We start from the raw sequence: 17,717 nt of genomic DNA on the forward strand, positions 1-17,717 counted from the left end.
ATGTGTCATCCAAAAGTTATTTTGTGCCAGGACTATCTCATTATTTTTTTAACTCAACCCTATGTTCAGAGTGGAAGTAATACTTTTTAAAAAATAATTTTGTAACTGCAACATCCAGCCTTCTCTGCTAAAGCAACACATAGTAAGTGCAGGAAAAGCAAAAGGGTTTTATGGAACATATTACAGGTATAATCACAGCCTAAAATCTTTACACTGAAAATACTTCTCTTCAGATTGCCTTTGTGTTACTCATTGCTGTATCACGGTGAGACAGCTATAAAATGCCAGTTTATAAGATAAGAGAAACAGGGCTTTGCAAAACATCTGCAAGAAGGGGCATTCACCTGCATCTTGCTAACAATGTGGCATTTAATCTAAGATAGCCTTTCAAACTTGTTTTACAATGGGGTGAAAATATTCCTTGAAACACCCAGCTCCAGAGCAAGTTTTCAAAAAGGGTAGCATTTACCATGCCTACAAGTTAGCAGCAAGTCTGTACAGAAAATTGAAAAATTTGAAGGCAAAATTAAAAGCAGTTGTTTTGTCTATAAAGTTTATGTCGGCACACTAAAGTGTACTGTAGAGCATTTATGACATTCTCTCCAATCTTTCAGGCATTTTCTCAGTGTACAAGAAAATTATGCACCAAAATGTGTCCTGGTTTTGGCTGGGATAGAGTTAATTTTCTTCCTAGTAGCTGGTATAGAGCTGTGGTTTGGATTTAGTATGAGAATAATGTGATAACACGCTGATGTTTTAGTTGTTGCTAAGCAGTGCTTATACTAAGTCAAGGACTTTTCAGCTTCCCACTCTGCCAGCGAGGAGGTGCACAAGAAGCTGGGAGGGGGCACAGCTAGCACAGCTGACCCCAACTGGCCAAAGGGCTATTCCATACCATATGACATCATGCTCAGTATAGAAACTGGGGGGAGTTGGTGGGGGGGCAGCAACCTCTGCTTGAGGACTGGCTGGGCGTCAGTAGGCAGGTGGCGAGCAGTTGCATCACTTGGTTTTTTTTCCTGGGTTTTGTGTTTCTCTCTCTCTCTCTCTCTCTCTCGTTGTTTTCCTTTTCATTACAATTTTTTATTTATTATTATTTTATTTTTATTATTATTATATTTTATTTCAATTATTACACTGTTCTTATGTCAACCCACAAGTTTTCTTACTTTTGCTCTTCAGATTCTCTCCCCCATCCCAGCGGGGATGGGGACGGTGAGCGAGCGGCTGCGTGGTGCTTGGTTGCTGGCTGGGGTTAAAACCACGACATGAGCAAAGAATACTTGTCCTTCGCATTGAGCAACACAGAAAAAACAGTCAAGGCATATTACAGCTCACAATACATGTTTATTATTAGAGATGTTTACAGAAAAGTCTGTGAATTACTGCTAGCCTAAGACTGACAACTGGGGGGGTTATGGTTTATGGCTTTGTTTTTTGAATCATTTAAAAAGTCGCAAAACTGATTAAGTTTGGGGGCTATTTCAGTCTTATTAAAAAAAGTTCAATTCACAGATAAAGGAGAAGGTGCTTTCACTAGTAATTTAGTAACTACGACCAAATAGGGTGTAAAACTTGGCAGGGTTTTTGCCGCAGACACATCTTGCCCCACACTGTAGTTCACAGAGAGGCTGAAAAGGTATGCAGAGGCTTTTCGCTCCCATGGAGGGGGCGCCAGGCTCAAGATCTTGATCCCTGAAATAAAAGCATATTCATAAATAAATACTTTCATTTAAAAATAAAGGTGCAATAAAGTGTATTATACATAAAATCTCAAAAGCACACGAATTAGTCTGAAAGTTTCAGAACTAAGGGAATAAATATATTGAATCATGCAGGTCAGCAAGAGTCAAGGGTGAGGACTCTACATTCGTATTATCCCCGGAGGCATCTTACATTCCTGTTTTATACTCAAAACATTTTGATTTTGATCTTGGTAGATACTCTCCAGTTCAGTTATATTTTACCTGGCAGTGGTCTTCTTGATCCAATCCTCGCACTCAATTTCCCCACAAAAAGGGATTTGTACAATCTGGGGGGAGGGGAGGAAGAAAAAAACCCAGTTATACATCTAAAAAAAAATCATCCTTGTCTCTGGAAGATTCCTAAATCTTAAGATCTCATAGAACTTTTCCCACTTTGAGTGTATGATTGCTACAATTAATAGTTCTTTCTCATCAGAGAAACAGGTAAGCACAGTCATCTCTCCATAGCGCAGCATGGGAAAACCTACACAAACCCAAAGCAGCATTTAAATCAAGTCAGGGTACTGATTTTATTTATTTTTTTTTAACCCCAATATATTTTCCTTCTGTGGAACATATAAATACTGTTTTCTCCTGAAATACTGTGTTTTTCAGGAAAAGTTTAAATCTCTCAAACTGCAGAACAAATGCTTGCTTACATACTGCAAGATAATGCTTTCCTAATGAAGTTTCCATTTTAATTCCATTACTATGAATTTTCATATTTTCTGAACAAGACAAGGACATACATATTTTAAGAAAACAGAGTCACCAACAGCACATTTTTCTTGGGGGCAGGGGGACATGGTGCGTATTTTCCTGCCATTTCCTTCAGTTAGCTTAACTGAAGCATATTGAGAAAGTAAAGTTGAAATGATAATCTCATACACTCTTATCAGTACTACTCTTAGCTATTGTAGTAAATCTCTGTTCCCAAGTTTTATACTCCATTTTACTGATTTTTTTCATTTTTAATGGACTTTCACAGTGAAAATTCTGTTTACTACCAAAAAGTAGGATTACTGTTAAAAAGACACCCCCTACACACATTTGAACACTCATGTAATGCTAATAGCCAAGGGCAACAACAGCTACCAAATTCAGCCTTCACAGTCATTTTAATTCTATCCAAACTGTGAATAAGGCTGGCTGATCTGTGGCTTTCTTTCACCCAATTTACACTCTTAGTGCAAAATTCTCCATTTGCCTTGAACTGGAACACACCTTTATTAGACTTGACTTTATAGCTTCACTTTCTTCCAACAGAGAACACTCTACTATACTGTTCTTGCATTAATCTTCTGTTAGTTAAACAAAACTTTGTGTAAATACCTGTGCAATTATTCTTAGAGTTTCAACTAAACTTTGCATGCAACTTAAAGGAACATAGAAGCAGTCTGCATTTTTGAAGAGCTAATAGTTTACACTGCAATTATAGTACGGGGAAAACAGCAACAGGAATTAAGCAGGAGTACTTCAGCACACAAATTTTCTTCTTAAACAGTAGTACTAACACAGTGTAATTTCAATAAATTACAGAATACATATGCTATAAACTTTTGTCCATACAACATATATAGGTAGAGAGCGAAGCAGTCATAAAATGACGTACATTATTTTTTTCAATTCAGATATGCCGATTATAATAAACTTATATAACCTAAGTACCAAAATGCTGCAAGTATCCAACTTGGAATGTAAAAATATTTATTTACATTTCCAAGTATAACTACATCATAAACTAGATTATGATGATAACTACATCATAAACTAGATTATGATAAATAGATTATTTAGAGTTCTAAATGTAATACAAATAGTTCGATTCTCTTGACCCCCTCTAGAATCTAGCTGTACATAACAGTGAAGTGTTGGACTTTGAAGACCAGGCATTTTACCCTCTCCCCATAGGCAGAGGATATCATCTGGAACCTCTGCGGTAGGAGGAGAAGAAAGGGGTTTCTGTAGTATTTCATCAAAATTAAAGGGTGATAATTTATGTGCATGTACAAATACAGAATTAGCTTCACATTCCATTCCTGCTCTTGGAATCAGCTTGACTCTCCATTTCAGTTTATTTTTACATATAAGTTTACTGCATCTCTTACGATCTTTTAAGAGCTTATGTCTTCCTCGACTGTTTCTGTGTCTTGAAGACAGTCAAGCATAGTTTCAGAGTGCTTGTTTAATTCAGAAGTGAAAGATACATGATGGCACAGCTTGAAATCACAATACATGGGAGCAGCAGTACTAGTTAAACATCTATGCAGAGCACAATTATTTGTTAAGCAAAGACTAAAGATTTTTGGTTTTTAAATCTACCACCAGAATCATCAGATGCTTTAGAGACACTTGCAGCAAGGAAATGATACTTTGCCGTCAGTAGGAAGAGCCCAAAACTGTTTGGAAACAGAGTATTTCACACTTGCATTTAGTTTCGTAGAGGAAAATAAGGCAGTACCTATGCACAGAATGTCTAGCACCTATGCACAGAATGTCTAAAAACTCTGTATCCTCAACTTCATAAGCATGCTAAATCAGTCCCTCCTCTGAAGGTCATAATTATTCCTTTAAATCTTGCTATAAATTAAATTTAAGTGCAATAGAAATGCAAAAGAGAGTGTGATGGAAGGTCAAGCCTAACCAAGAATAACTTAGAACTGTTTCTGAAGTGAACAAAAGTACTATGAATTCTTGGCACTTGTGCATTTTCCATCAGAAATTTTGACATATTCAGAGTAGATCTAACTGGTACACAAAAAACCCCTGATCTCTCTCTATAAAATACACAGCCTTAATTATTGATCCTGGGGATCCTACTACTTGAACACATTAATCTAAATATATGAACAATTTCACAAGCTGAGGTTTGTGACAGAATTTCAGGGTTAAGAACTTCTGTCGGTGGATCTCTGAAAAAGAAGCAGCAGCTCAATTCTCTACTTAAGACTTAATCTCTCATCTAAACTTCATATACGTTGCCAGAATTTTAAATTTTTTGCAGATCTCTAGATCGGTAGAGCTCAATCATCCACACTATGGGTTATTCTTACTATCAACCCAAGGAGGTTTCTGGCTTGCAGTAATTCTCAATGAACCCAATGGCTTCTACTCAGGTCATAAAGGCAAAACTTCTTTGACGTAAACAGCATGTACTTTAAACTCTTACTTGAACCCTATTACAAGATTTGACAGGTGTTTTTCACTGTTTGCATTAGAATAATGACAGTAAGTTTAAGATAAACTGAATAAAATATTTACATTAATCTCTCTGAAAAGCACTTTCTGATAAAAATGTAACACTTTAAATGCGCATTATTGAACTGCAGCATTGTAAGTCACTTCAAGATACTCTGTCACCTCTAGCATAGGACTAAATTTTGAATGGTGGTAGCCTGAAACACCGTGTTTAGTAAATACAGTATTTTAGCAAAAGAAGAAAGCAACGTATATCACAAATTTTGGGAACGCCAATTCATTTTTGTGCAGCTCTACAGGAAAGGCTTCATCTGCTTGTGAGGGGAGAGTTCCATAAAAACCACAACAGTATTTATATATAAGCTTTGAAATTTCTAGCCCCTGATTATTTGTAAGGGACAGAAAGTGTGTGAAGGTACTTACCAGGATAGAATGTAGTAAATTTCCTTACCTTTCCTGAATCAAGCTCTTTTTGAAAGTCCTCCATAGTATTGGCCACCACCATATGACTTTTTAGGTCCTCAGAAGCTCTAAGAAAAGGAAAAAAAAAAAATTCAGTCAGGGCAGATTTATGCACATAACCTCACTGGCCAAATGAACTAGGTTTTCAGAGTCAGTCAAAACAGAAAGTTACAGGAAGAGAAGCTATATATTCATTCAAATCTTCCTAATCAGGTTATGTCTTTCTACCACTTCTGCCCTCAAAAGGACAAAATTTTGATTAATTGCCAATGGGCTGTTCTCCAGGTTGCTGTACATTTCACCATGTTAATTCACACTGTTGTGCATGTTAGTTCAATGCTGACCAGCTGTAGATAGAAACAGTAAGTACTATAGATGTAGATTTATCTTTTTTAATTATGATCTAAATCTAAATAGCAAAATGGTTTTTAACTAGGTAAAAATATTCTGCTTGTACGCAACTTTGATCACCACAGAAGAAAGTAGGAAAACTCATCTGCCATGGTGCTGGATCAGCACCATGTTCTTTCTTGGCGTCCTTACAAACAACAATTTGCAATGACAAGCATACAAGGGATTTGGCATATGCAGTAAGTGCAAATAACAGTTCCAAAAGCATTTGATTGCTTATAAGAAAACAATACCATGAAAGTCGTGACCATGACCCTTACAGTCAATATGAAAGGACATAGGGTCCTTTCTGAAATACACTTCTGAACAGAGAACTTCAGCTACTGAAGTTTCTTGGACAACTTTGTATCTTTCAAAATTCCCTACCAAAAGCTTCTTTCAGGAGCGAATCCTGTGCATTATTATCCCATTAATTATTTATGGTGTATTTGTTTATTAATACTTTACATAAATTCACAGAAGTATTTTTTAAAATAAGTTCACAACCTTTACCATTCCGTTTCATGAACACAATAGGAAATTTCTATCACTGTATGTGAACCAGTTTCAGAGGCAGAAAAAAGAAATGTCACAAACAGAAAGATGGGCCTAACCTGTCTTTCTGCACAGATGAACCAATAATGTGAGACATTCTTCTGACAGGTATAGCACATCTGTGATTAGCACAGCCATTTACTGTACCTCTCAATTTACCTGTTGTAAAGGTTAGCATGGATCTCCTCCAAAATCTCCTTCAGTCTATCTTCTGCCTCATGTTCAGAAAAGCTCAGCTTCTGTCCTGTGTCTCTTCTAACAGCTACAAACTGTTGGCTTTTCATGTCTCGTGGTCCCACTTCAACCCTGACTGGAACACCCTTCATTACAAAGAGTTAGGAGTTACAATGAATCAGCCATTCTCAGAAGAGTTCATTTTCTCTCTCTCTCTCTCTTTTCTTGTTTTCTTTTTTTTGATGTTTTGTTTTGTTCTAAAGCTCAGTCTTAATATGGAATCACTTTACACATTTAAGTTTCTTTGTAAAAAATCAGCATATATTCCACTGGTTTTATGCATTTCCGTCTTTCCCATCCACACTCTCTTCACTTGTGCGTTATACCTTGCTCCAGCCTCGCTCCACTAGCTTGGAGACTGCATCTGTGCCAACATGCAAGTAATACTAAGACAGTTAAAGCACAGCTGAAACTACACTAAGACAGTTATCCCAGATAGTGCAAATCAGATTTTTAAAATCTGAATGATTAAGACTTCTATAGTCATTTTAATGTTCTAGTTCATCCAATAATACCTTTTAATTCCATTTTCACAGAACACTTTCAACTGTATGAACAGCAAACAGCAAAAGTTCTGTTAAATATAGCCCTAATATCGACATTAATTGCACTGAATATTTGACTACAAACAGTTGCTTTATTTATGTAAAGCTTTTATGCTTCATAAACTTTGGTGATCAGAACCATGTAATTTCTCATCTCCCATATGCCATCAGACAAAAAGAGTTTCCATTTCACTAGTCAGTTAAGAGTCTACTGAGTCTAACTTATTTTCTTCACGTCCTTCTAACTTGTGTCCCAAGCTGTACACATTCCTTCATGGGAAATGAAGAGATTAAGTGTGAATGCATTTTGGTGTTGGGTTCCCCCCCCCAAGGGAAATCTCATCAGTAAGCTAAAAAGCTAAAAACTTTCTGCAGTGTTCAACAGGTGAACAGGAGAATCAAAGACATTTACCCAAGCTTTCTGTGCATTTTGTGCTCTGGAATCTCTTCAAGTTCACAGCTTCCAAATGATTCCCTATACACACCACACCCCCTTTATTTATGCTAAAGAGATGAATAATATAGTAAAATCTGTCCAAAGGGTGAAATATCTACTCCTACTGCAAAGCTACATAAAAAGCTATTCAAAGCTGTTATTAACAAACAATTTAAACTGAACAAACATTCTAGTTTATGGCATACAAAAAAGCTGTCTCCATAATTAAAACTCATTGGAAAGTATCTAGTATTTCTAATTGTAATACTACTTTCCAGTGAAAGAAGGATGCCAGTCACGTAGGAAGGCTTCCTAAGAGCAAGCAATGGAACCAATAATACCAGACATTATAAAACAAGTACCTATGACTTGGCTCTTTTTGGAGGTAACATCAGAAATCTGCTAAGCTGAAAAGTACATAAGGCAAAAAACTTCCCAGTTATTTCTTGTACTTCTTACTCCAGTACCCTTGTATTTTTTATCCTATGAAATTCCTTATCAGTACTCAATAAAGTAAGTGCACTTTGCCTGCAATTAGCCTCAAGATCCAGTTTACATATTATGCTGGACACATTAGTAGATTTTATAAAAAAACATCAAGTTTGCCCCATGCTGTGCCTCCTCGAGAAACCTAATTTTACTTAAAAAGTCTCCCAACATGGATTCATGGTATTAGAGCGCCATTTAAAAAAAAAAAAAACAACTTGTGACACAATGGGAACTTTCAACAACTCAGGGAGCTTCTATCATAGAATCACAGAATCATAGAATCATTTAGGTTGGAAAGTACCTTTAAGATCGTGGAGTTCAACCATTAACCCAGCACTGCCAAGTCCACCACTAAACCATGTCCCTAAGCACCACATCTACACGTCTTTCAAATACCTCCAGGAATGGTGACTCAACCACTTCCCTGGGCAGCCTGCTACAATGCTTGACAACCCTTTTGGTCTTACATTGAAGATTAACATATTGAAACTAATTTCAAATTCAGAACAAAAATATGATCCCATAACATCACTCAATATATTATTCAATTTCTAATTGAATTGTTTCATTGTTTCATTCATCTATTCATTGTTTCATTTTGTTCACTATTTTTGTTTTACAAAAGCCTCTTGTATTTGATGAAGCACAACTGTTCCTCTCAACTACTATATAAAGGAAACATGGTAATTTTGAAACAAAAAAAAATTGCTGCTTTCTTTGTTGATGCTGTACAGGTTTATCTTCTCTGTTCCACTGTGTGCAACAAAGGCACTGTTGTGACTCTGGAGACACTTAAGTATTAGTACAAGTTTTTAAACATGCAAGTAATTTGTACTATTAATTTAATTTTCTAGGTACATAAAGTGGAGACTTGGAGGTTCAAAAATCGCTAGTGACACGCAAATCCTAGGAAACAGAGCAAGTCTCAGAAAACATCTTTTCTTCATTTATTAATGAAAGTGATCACTGATTATCAGGCAGCAATTCTTCATTTAGAAAAAATATTTGCCTTCAGAATACAAGGCACGCATAACATGCCGCGTACATACCCCACATATAAGCTTCAAAACACCTCCTGGAAAGAAACGTACCTTAAGTTCCCAGTGGTTGAACTTCCAACCAGGTGAATAGTTGTCTCTTAAATCAGCCCGTACACGGATATTAACACTAAGCAGCCTATTACGATATTCATTACATTTCTTCAGTAAAGCCTCTTTGTCCTCTTCAGAAAGGGAATTTGTGATACCACAGGGTATAATTACAACCTGCAATATAACATGACATGTTCTTTATGTTATAAGAAAATGAGCTCCTAGTTACTATAAAAACTTAAAAACAATATTGTGGCCCTATATCCCAGTAATTTCTTTCAAGTTCTCAGAAGTAAAGGATACATTTCCCTTTTCATCCAAATGGTAACAGATAAAATTATTTCAAATAGATGGACTATTAAAGGGATCTCGTCCACCACAAGTACCCTAATGATGTGTATTAACTTTATACAGCATGCTCTGTAATCAGACAGCTCCTATCCTATGTTAAGTCTTCCAGGTGCCCAATATGGAATGCTCATGAATTCCAAGACAGGAAAGGAAACAAAATGGTAGTTTAAGGCATTTTTACACACCTGAACACAGGCTACTCGAGGTGGGAGCACCAATCCCATGTTATCTCCATGAATCATTGTCATTACACCAATAGTTCGAGTTGTAATGCCCCAGGAATTCTGATAAGCAAACTGTTTTTCTCCTGGTTTCTTGGGATCTTCAAATACAATTTCAAACATCTTTGAGAAATTCTGCCCTAGATGATGTGACGTTGCTCCCTGAAATAGTTGCACACAGAAAATTCTACTCAATGGAAAGTTGAGTTTATCAAGCATCAGTTTAAGGCTTTCACCTTACTGTATTTACTGAAAAAAATATTCTTCTAATAGATAAATACCTGGATAGCTCTTCCACTGGCAGATATAAATGCCTCTACAGTGGTTGTATAATCACCCCCAGCGAATTTTTCCTTCTCTGTCTTCCTTCCTTTCACAACAGGTATTGCTAGAAGATCTTCGTACACTTGAGCATACAGATCAAGTATCTGCATCACCTATGATAAACATCCTGTCTTAAGAATTACTCAGTATTTTGCATTTGCTAAATCATGAAATATTTTTATATGCCAGTCTAAAATCTTAAAAATTTAACACTTTCTCAAGATTGTGATTAAAAAACCAAGATTTCTTCAATTGCTTTAAACTTTGCCTGTTATTTTCTATGAATCAAATAGCAACAACTATAAACCATGACAGAAAACAAGAAGAGTCACTGCAGACAAGCCAGTTCCATGGCTATACTGACTTCTAGTTTCCACCTAAAAGTCTGAACATCTGCTAAGTAAATAAAGATATGCCATGATACAAAATGAAACATCTGTCTTTTGGGCAAAGGAAGTGTTAACATTTCTAGCAGTCAACATATGAACGCATTGTTTAGATTCTTAAGGAAAACACATTTTTAAGTAAAATAATTTTTAAGGAAAGCATTCTTTATATATCACACTCTTCAAACTCCCCATATTGTTTGAAGAGCCTAAAGCCTCAGACATGGGTTACATCTGAGAAAAAAATGGGTTCTAGTACACTTGGCATTTTTCATGAGGAGGCATTTTCATTTCTGTCTCCTTTTCATTTTCCAAAGAAAAGGAGATAGACTTCTACCAGGTCCTAGTAGACAGATTTGTTTGTGTTGCTATGAAGTAAAGTAACTTTCTGAAAGCAAAAGCACCAGCGCATTTGCTTTTTACCTCCTCTGCTGCTTCTTCATATGTTGCAAATGCTGTGTGACCCTCTTGCCAAAGGAACTCACGAGTGCGAAGGAAAGGTTGGGGATGTTTGAACTCCCAACGCTGGAGGGGGGTAAATAAAAAAATTGAACACCATGATTAACACTAAAATGTCAAATTATTGTTAAAAATAATGTTTATAAATAAGTATTAGAAAATCTGAATAAAAGATAAAAAGTCAACTATTCACAGATTTCTACTTAAACAATTTAATCAACAATATACATTGATAAAGTATGTTTTATTAAAAACAGTGAGAAAAACAAATCACATAAACCACATTCATACTTTTGCCATGAAATATGTGCTGTGATTAGTATCATCATGCCATGTTGACATAGAATAATTGTCCTACACTGTGCTTACGATACAACGGTTACTCAGAAATCGTGTACAGACATACCACAACATTGCACCACTGATTAAGCTTGATAGGAAGATCCCTGTGTGACTGCACCCACTTTGCATAGGCAGGATACATGACTGTAAAAAGAAAGCAGCTTTGGGTCTCTGCACAATACAGCCAGTTTATGCCAAACCTTTCTTTTTGCTACGTCTAAGCTTAACATTCTCTGCTGCGAGAACTATGCTTTTATGTTTAATTCTCTTTAAAACACATTTTTTGGTCTTAACATAATATTTTCACTGAAAGGCATACTTTCACTTCGTCCTGTGTCTCTGCAAAATAGCTTGCTTGCTGCTGGTCAAAGTACAATCCAAAGCTTAATATCTAATGACACTATGTTTGAGTCACTGGCTTAGAGTATGTAAATACATCTAGGTTCACAAATAAAAATTCACTGACCTCAAGATTTCAGGATGCTATACCACACCCGAATCAATTAGAAACTCATCCAGCCTTAGGTATTAAAATGTTTGTTTAAATTACTCAGAGGAAATTTTAGTAAAAGCTAGATTCACAGCTATAGTCAAAGTACATGCAAAACTGAAGTGAATTATGAGATGAAGAAATTTTCTTATAAACAATATAAAACAACCAGCCAAATGTGTTTTTCAGTCAAAGTCAGTCAGTCTTCGGGATATTAATGGAAAAATTCCTAGCACGTACGTTTCCTAGAAAAGTCCATTTAAGGGAATGTATAGTGTTTGTGACATTTGCTATAAGCAGCAGCAAATTTAGGAAATTTTGATAAGGAGTTATAGAAAACATTCTAAAAAATGGGTTTCCAATTTTCAAAAGGGATGCTTGTCTTATCAGCTACACTATAACTGTAACTGTTTTCTTTACAGCCAAAGTGCGTGAAAAGAGGTCTACCTGTTTCACTTGTGGGACGTACAGCAATTGGTTCAGCCAGATCTGTTTTCCCGGATCTTGTGACCCAAGCAACCTAAAGGAAGGAACAAAAAAAGGGGGGAAAATAAACAAACAAACAAATAAAAAATATCTAAGCAAGTTTGAAAAAAAGTTACTTTCATACTCAGCTGCCGACTAAGTGGTTGGGTTTTCTTGTACTCTGATTAAAAGAATGTTTTGAAGTGTACCTCAGGAGCAAAGTCAGCAATATGAGTCTTCTCCTTCTCTAGGGCAGCCTGGGACACAAACATGGGGAAGTAACAGTTTTCCACTCCAAGTTTCTTGATCTCTGCATCGAAGAAGTTCTTGATAGCTTCCCAAATAGCATAAGCCCAAGGACGAAGAACATAACAGCCACTCACATCATAGTATTCAATCATCTCTGATTTTGTGATCACCTTTCAAAAGATTATTTAGATACTGAAGTTTCAATTTCATACACAAAGAACATTCAGTAATTCAAGCGCATGGCATGCAATTCAAGAAAAGTCTCCTATTTAAAAAGTCTTTGTGCTCAAAAAGTTAGCAAAGCTATGCTTTGAGATTGATTTTGTTACCTCTAATTAGAGAAAGTTAAGCAGGGACATTAAGTTTAATAATAGATCTGAATAAGGTAAACACTTAACTAAAACTGAATTTCACGAATCCAAGTAAGAGACAGTAGCTCACTTCCAGGAACAACAAACTGCACTTTTGTAAGAAATGTCTCTATCTCATGTAAAAAAGTTTTATTCCTTAGGGTATACGCAAAAATTACACTAGTGAGAGGCAATGTACACCACTGATATCTATTTACAATCTTTCATAAGTAGGCTAATCTAAACTAGTCATCTCTACTCTGGTTGTTTTGAACCTCATGAGCCAGAAAACTCATTCCGTAACAACAAGTACTAACATTTGTTATACATCATCTTGAAGTGAAATAGAACTCCCAAGCCTGTGAAATTCCTATCACTTCACTGAAGTTTTGCACTCTTAATGAAAGAGGAATTCATACATGAATTAAGAAAATATGTGTGTGTATATATATATATATATATATATATGGGGGGGGGAGGATGAAATTGTTGGTGCTCATCCTTTTTACAGGTTCCTAAATTTATTCAGCTCTTCAATCTAGGCACTTCTATTTAGGACCATGATAGCAATGTAAGACATAGAAAGAGCAAGTACTTTGTTTTGTATTAAAAAAAAAAAAAAAAAAACCAAAAAACCAAAAACCAAACAAACACAAAACCCCAGAAATACAAAATAAGATATAAATCCAAAACAGATTTTGATTTATAAGAGAATGAAATAATTCTTTAATTCAAACTGATGTGCACTTACCTGAGAGAACCAGTCTGCCAGATTTTCTTCTTTTTTAGCTTCTAGACCCAGCCTACGGTATTAGAAAAGAACCAGATTTGTGCTGTACAGCATTTAGCAGTGAAATTTATCCTAACCTTTTTTCTTTTTTTCTGGGGGAGACAGGGGACGGGACACATGTGATGAACAACAGCAGAAAAAGGGGGGTGTGGAACACAATATTTTAATTTTACTTCATAAAGCTAACTTCTCCCAATTTTTTTCCTGACAGTTCAGTATGTATTGACTAAGAGGAATTGCTAGCATTTCCCTACCTTGGCTAACAAGAGTATTTCATAAAAACAGTTCTGTTTCTTTTCTACTGTTTTAACCCTTCTAATTCTCACCAGTTGCATCAAAGAACCTCATAATGATGCATTAAAAAGCGCAAGCACCTCCAATAAGAGCCTAAGACTAACGAGACCTGTGTGTAAGCTGTCTTACTCTTCATTTTAAAAATTTCTTACTTAGCCGGTGGCTACAATTTCAGGAAACATATGCAACTTGAATTCACTATTCATGTGATGTCAGTCACACTGTTCAAGACAAAAAAAAAAAAGACCCTACACCACCAAAATAAAGGTCACTAGTAAAACTACAAGATTCTAAAGAAGGCTAAACTCACCAGACTCAAATGACAGTAGACAAAAGTAAAGTTTTTATATCTCTACAAACAGAGAAGTTTTAAAGGTGAAAACCACATTTTTCTGGCATAAGTCCTATACAAAATAAGCACATCTCTGTCTCAAACATGTCATTTATGTATCTGAAACACAAAATAAACAGTGCTGCATAATACATGCCATGGAAAGACTTCTAAACTTTCAGGGTGGGAGCAGGAGAGGGGATGCACAGCAATCACCACTGGAGCTTTCCACCATCAACAACAGCAGTGCCTTGCTCTGGGTTGGGCTACATACTTCTCATGACACTTGCATGTCCTGGTTTTGGCTGGGATAGAGTTAATTTTCGTATCAGCTAGTAGCTGATATAGTGCTGTGTTTTGGATTTAGTATGAGAATAATGTTGATAACACACTGATGTTTTAGTTGTTGCTAAGTAGTGCTTACACTAAGTCAAGGACTTTTCAGCTTCTCATGCTCTACCGACTCAGAAGGCTGGAGATGCACAAGAAGCTGGGAGGGGGCACAGCCAGGACAGCTGACCCAAACTGGCCAAACAGATATTCCATACCATATGACGTCATGCTCAGTATATAAACTAGGGGAAAACTGGCCAGGGGGCTGCTGCTCAGGGACTGGCTGGACATCGATTGGCGTGTGGTGAGCAGTTGCATCGTGCATCACTTGCTTTGTATATTCTTTTTTAATTATTATTATTATTTTATTTCAATTATTAAACTGTTCTTATCTCAACCCATGAGTTTTCTCACTTATACTCTTCCCATTTTCTCCCCCATCCCAACAGGGGAGGAGCAAGAGAGTGGCTGTGTGGTGCTAAGTCACAGGTTGGGGTTAAATCATGACAGTCCTTTTTGGCACTCAACATGGGGCTCGATGGATTGAGATAACAACAAATCTGACCAGAGCACATTAGAACAAATTTTTTATAAACATTTATTATATTGGTTTGATAGTCACTGGTCACAGCGTTGATTAATTTGCTCTCAAAGTTATTGTGCTCATTCTCAGTTGTGTTATGTAACACCTCACTTGCACTATATGCTCCCTGTTGTGCTGTTTATCACCACTGGGAGCTGGGTCAAGATTATCATTTTGCTGTACTTTGTAACACTGGTTTATGATACAAAATGGCTGGTCGTGAGACTAATCCGGTATTTGTACTCAGCATTGCCGTCATCTCCATACTTCGGGAACCATCTCTCGGAAACTATTAATAATTACACTGTGTACCTTTTCTCCTCAGACAGCCAGTTTATGGAGGAGACACCTTCCTTCCCCTTCCCCTTCTCCTCCAGGCTAGTTACAATAGCTCTTGAGAATTCTGAATACCCTTGGGATGTTCAAACTGGCATGTTCCTGTTACTCCTACTCCTGAATGTGTTTCAGGTCTTGTTTAAAGTTAAACAACTATTTAAGAATATCACCCAGAGATCTACCCCAAGGCTGGACAGTTATGAGTGGCAGGGTGTATGCGACAGTATGGGCAAGTACCTAGGACAGTGGGCACCTCCAGTGTTTTGGAACTTCACCCCTGAACAAGTGCAGAATCCTGAAAAACTAGTTAAGGATTTGCAAAAAGTATGCCGTCACCCTGGCAACTCCAAAGAGATACAAATCACTGCAATGTGCTGGGGCCTGACCCCTGCCTACTGAGCCCTGTTTAATACTATTCAGTACCCTCAAGGGGAAGAGAAGGTCTCTGGATCTGATGACAAAACGGTAGGCACTGCAGCTACTGCAACCTCTGCAACAGGCACTGCAGCTACTCCAACCCCAGCGACATATACTGCAGCTGAACCAGAGAACCAACCCGTGCTGGTATCAGTCGCCCCTATACACAAGAAGAAATCTTGGAAGCAAAAGTCAGCTCCTTTAATAAGGAATGATGAAAAAGCAGGGCCATCATGAGAAGAGGAAGAACTCATAAACAAGATGGTAACCACCCAATCCCTATCCCTGACTGAGCTGCGAGATATGCGAAAAGATTTCAGCTGTCATCCAGGTGAGCACATTGTCACCTGGCTGCTCCGATCCTGGGATAACAGGGCCAGTAGCCTGGAATTAGAGGGTAGGGAAGCCAAGCAGGTGGGATCCCTTTCTAGGCAAGGGGGCATTGACAAAGAGATTGGAAAAGGGGCAGAAGCCCTCAGCCTCTGGAGGCGACTACTGTCAGGCATGAAGGAAAGGTATCCCTTCAAGGAAGATGTTATATATCACCCAGGCAAGTGGACCACCACGGAGAGAGGTGTCCAGTACCTGAGGGAATTAGCCGTGCTGGAGGTGATTTATGATGACCTGGACAACAAGCAGTTATCCAAAGATCCAGATGAAGTCAAGTGCACATGACTCATGTGGCAGAAGTTAGTACGGAGCGCACCATCATCACATGACAACTCATTGGCAATAGTAACCTGGAAAGACGGAGAGGAACCAACGGTGGATGAACTGGTTGGCCAATTCCAGCAATATGAAGAAAATCTCTCTTCCTCCCTTGTCTCGGCTGTGGAGAAACTGTCCCAGAAGGTCCAGCAACTCAAAGAGGATACGTGCTACTCCCCACCCGTATGGACCAGTATGTCGGCTATTAGGAGTAAGTGCTCCTCTGCTCAACAGAAATGATACTGCAGGTACACACCATGGGCCACCCTGTGGTTTTACCTGCATGACCACGGAGAGGACATCAGGAAGTGGGATGGAAAATCTACCTCAACCCTAGAGGCACGGGTATGTGCATTAAAAGGAAAAACAATCACACAAGGGGGTTCTTCCAGGAAAATTGCTGCTCCAGTTTCCAGTGGGCAGTTCCCCAGGCAGAGTAGGAGGGCTGATCTTACTTCTGATCCTAATGAAGAGACTTCTGACTCATATTTACAAGAAGTGAGTAACAAATACTATGACCAGGACTAGAGGGGCCCTGCCTCCCGCCAAGTGGAGGAAAGGGACAACCGGGTTTACTGGACTGTGTGGATTTGATGGCCTGGCACATCAGACCCACAGGAGTATAAGGCTCTAGTGGACACCGGTGCACAGTGTACCCCAATGCCATCAAGCTATACAGGGGCAGAACCCATCTGTATTTCTGGAGTGACAGGATCCCAACAGCTAATGGTATTGCAGGCCAAAGTAAGTCTAACTGGGAACAAGTGGCAAAAGCACCCCATTGTGACTGGCCAAGAGGCTCCGTGCATCCTTGGCATAGACTGCCTCAGGAGAGGATATTTTAAGGACCCAAAAGGGTACTGGTGGGCTTTCGGTATAGCTGCCTTGGAGATGGAGGAAACTAAACAGCTGTCTACCTTGCTCGGTCTATTGAAGGACCCTTCTGTTGTAGGGTTGCTGAGGGTCGAAGAACAATGGGTACCAATTTGCACCACAACAATGCACCAGTGGCAATATTGCACCAGCTGAGAATCCCCGATTCCCATCCATGAGCATATTTGTTGACTGGAGAGCCAAGGAGTGATCAGCAAGACTCGCTCACCCTTTAACAGTCCCATAGGGCCATGCAAAATGGAGAGCGGA

General features: G+C 38.0%; 1 protein-coding gene across 4 annotated transcripts in view; it reads right to left on the reverse strand.

Annotated features, from left to right (window-relative positions):
* Nucleotides 1-1,327: 1,327 nt before the first annotated feature.
* EPRS1 (glutamyl-prolyl-tRNA synthetase 1) overlaps nt 1,328-17,717 on the reverse strand; it is a 48,711-nt gene continuing 32,321 nt past the window's right edge. For all 4 annotated transcript variants that reach the window (XM_075496450.1, XM_075496452.1, XM_075496451.1 and 1 more), the window contains 12 exons: nt 13,534-13,585; nt 12,393-12,602; nt 12,166-12,238; nt 11,293-11,372; nt 10,851-10,952; nt 9,999-10,154; nt 9,682-9,879; nt 9,146-9,319; nt 6,510-6,670; nt 5,395-5,473; nt 1,968-2,032; nt 1,328-1,695 (listed from right to left, as the gene is read on the reverse strand). In XM_075496450.1, the coding sequence (XP_075352565.1) occupies nt 1,545-1,695; nt 1,968-2,032; nt 5,395-5,473; nt 6,510-6,670; nt 9,146-9,319; nt 9,682-9,879; nt 9,999-10,154; nt 10,851-10,952; nt 11,293-11,372; nt 12,166-12,238; nt 12,393-12,602; nt 13,534-13,585 (1,501 nt within the window). In that variant the 3' untranslated portion in view covers nt 1,328-1,544. The remainder of the gene's footprint in view (nt 1,696-1,967; nt 2,033-5,394; nt 5,474-6,509; nt 6,671-9,145; nt 9,320-9,681; nt 9,880-9,998; nt 10,155-10,850; nt 10,953-11,292; nt 11,373-12,165; nt 12,239-12,392; nt 12,603-13,533; nt 13,586-17,717) is intronic.

The sequence above is a fragment of the Mycteria americana genome, chromosome 3 (assembly GCF_035582795.1).
Source record: "Mycteria americana isolate JAX WOST 10 ecotype Jacksonville Zoo and Gardens chromosome 3, USCA_MyAme_1.0, whole genome shotgun sequence".
Taxonomy (NCBI): domain Eukaryota; kingdom Metazoa; phylum Chordata; class Aves; order Ciconiiformes; family Ciconiidae; genus Mycteria; species Mycteria americana.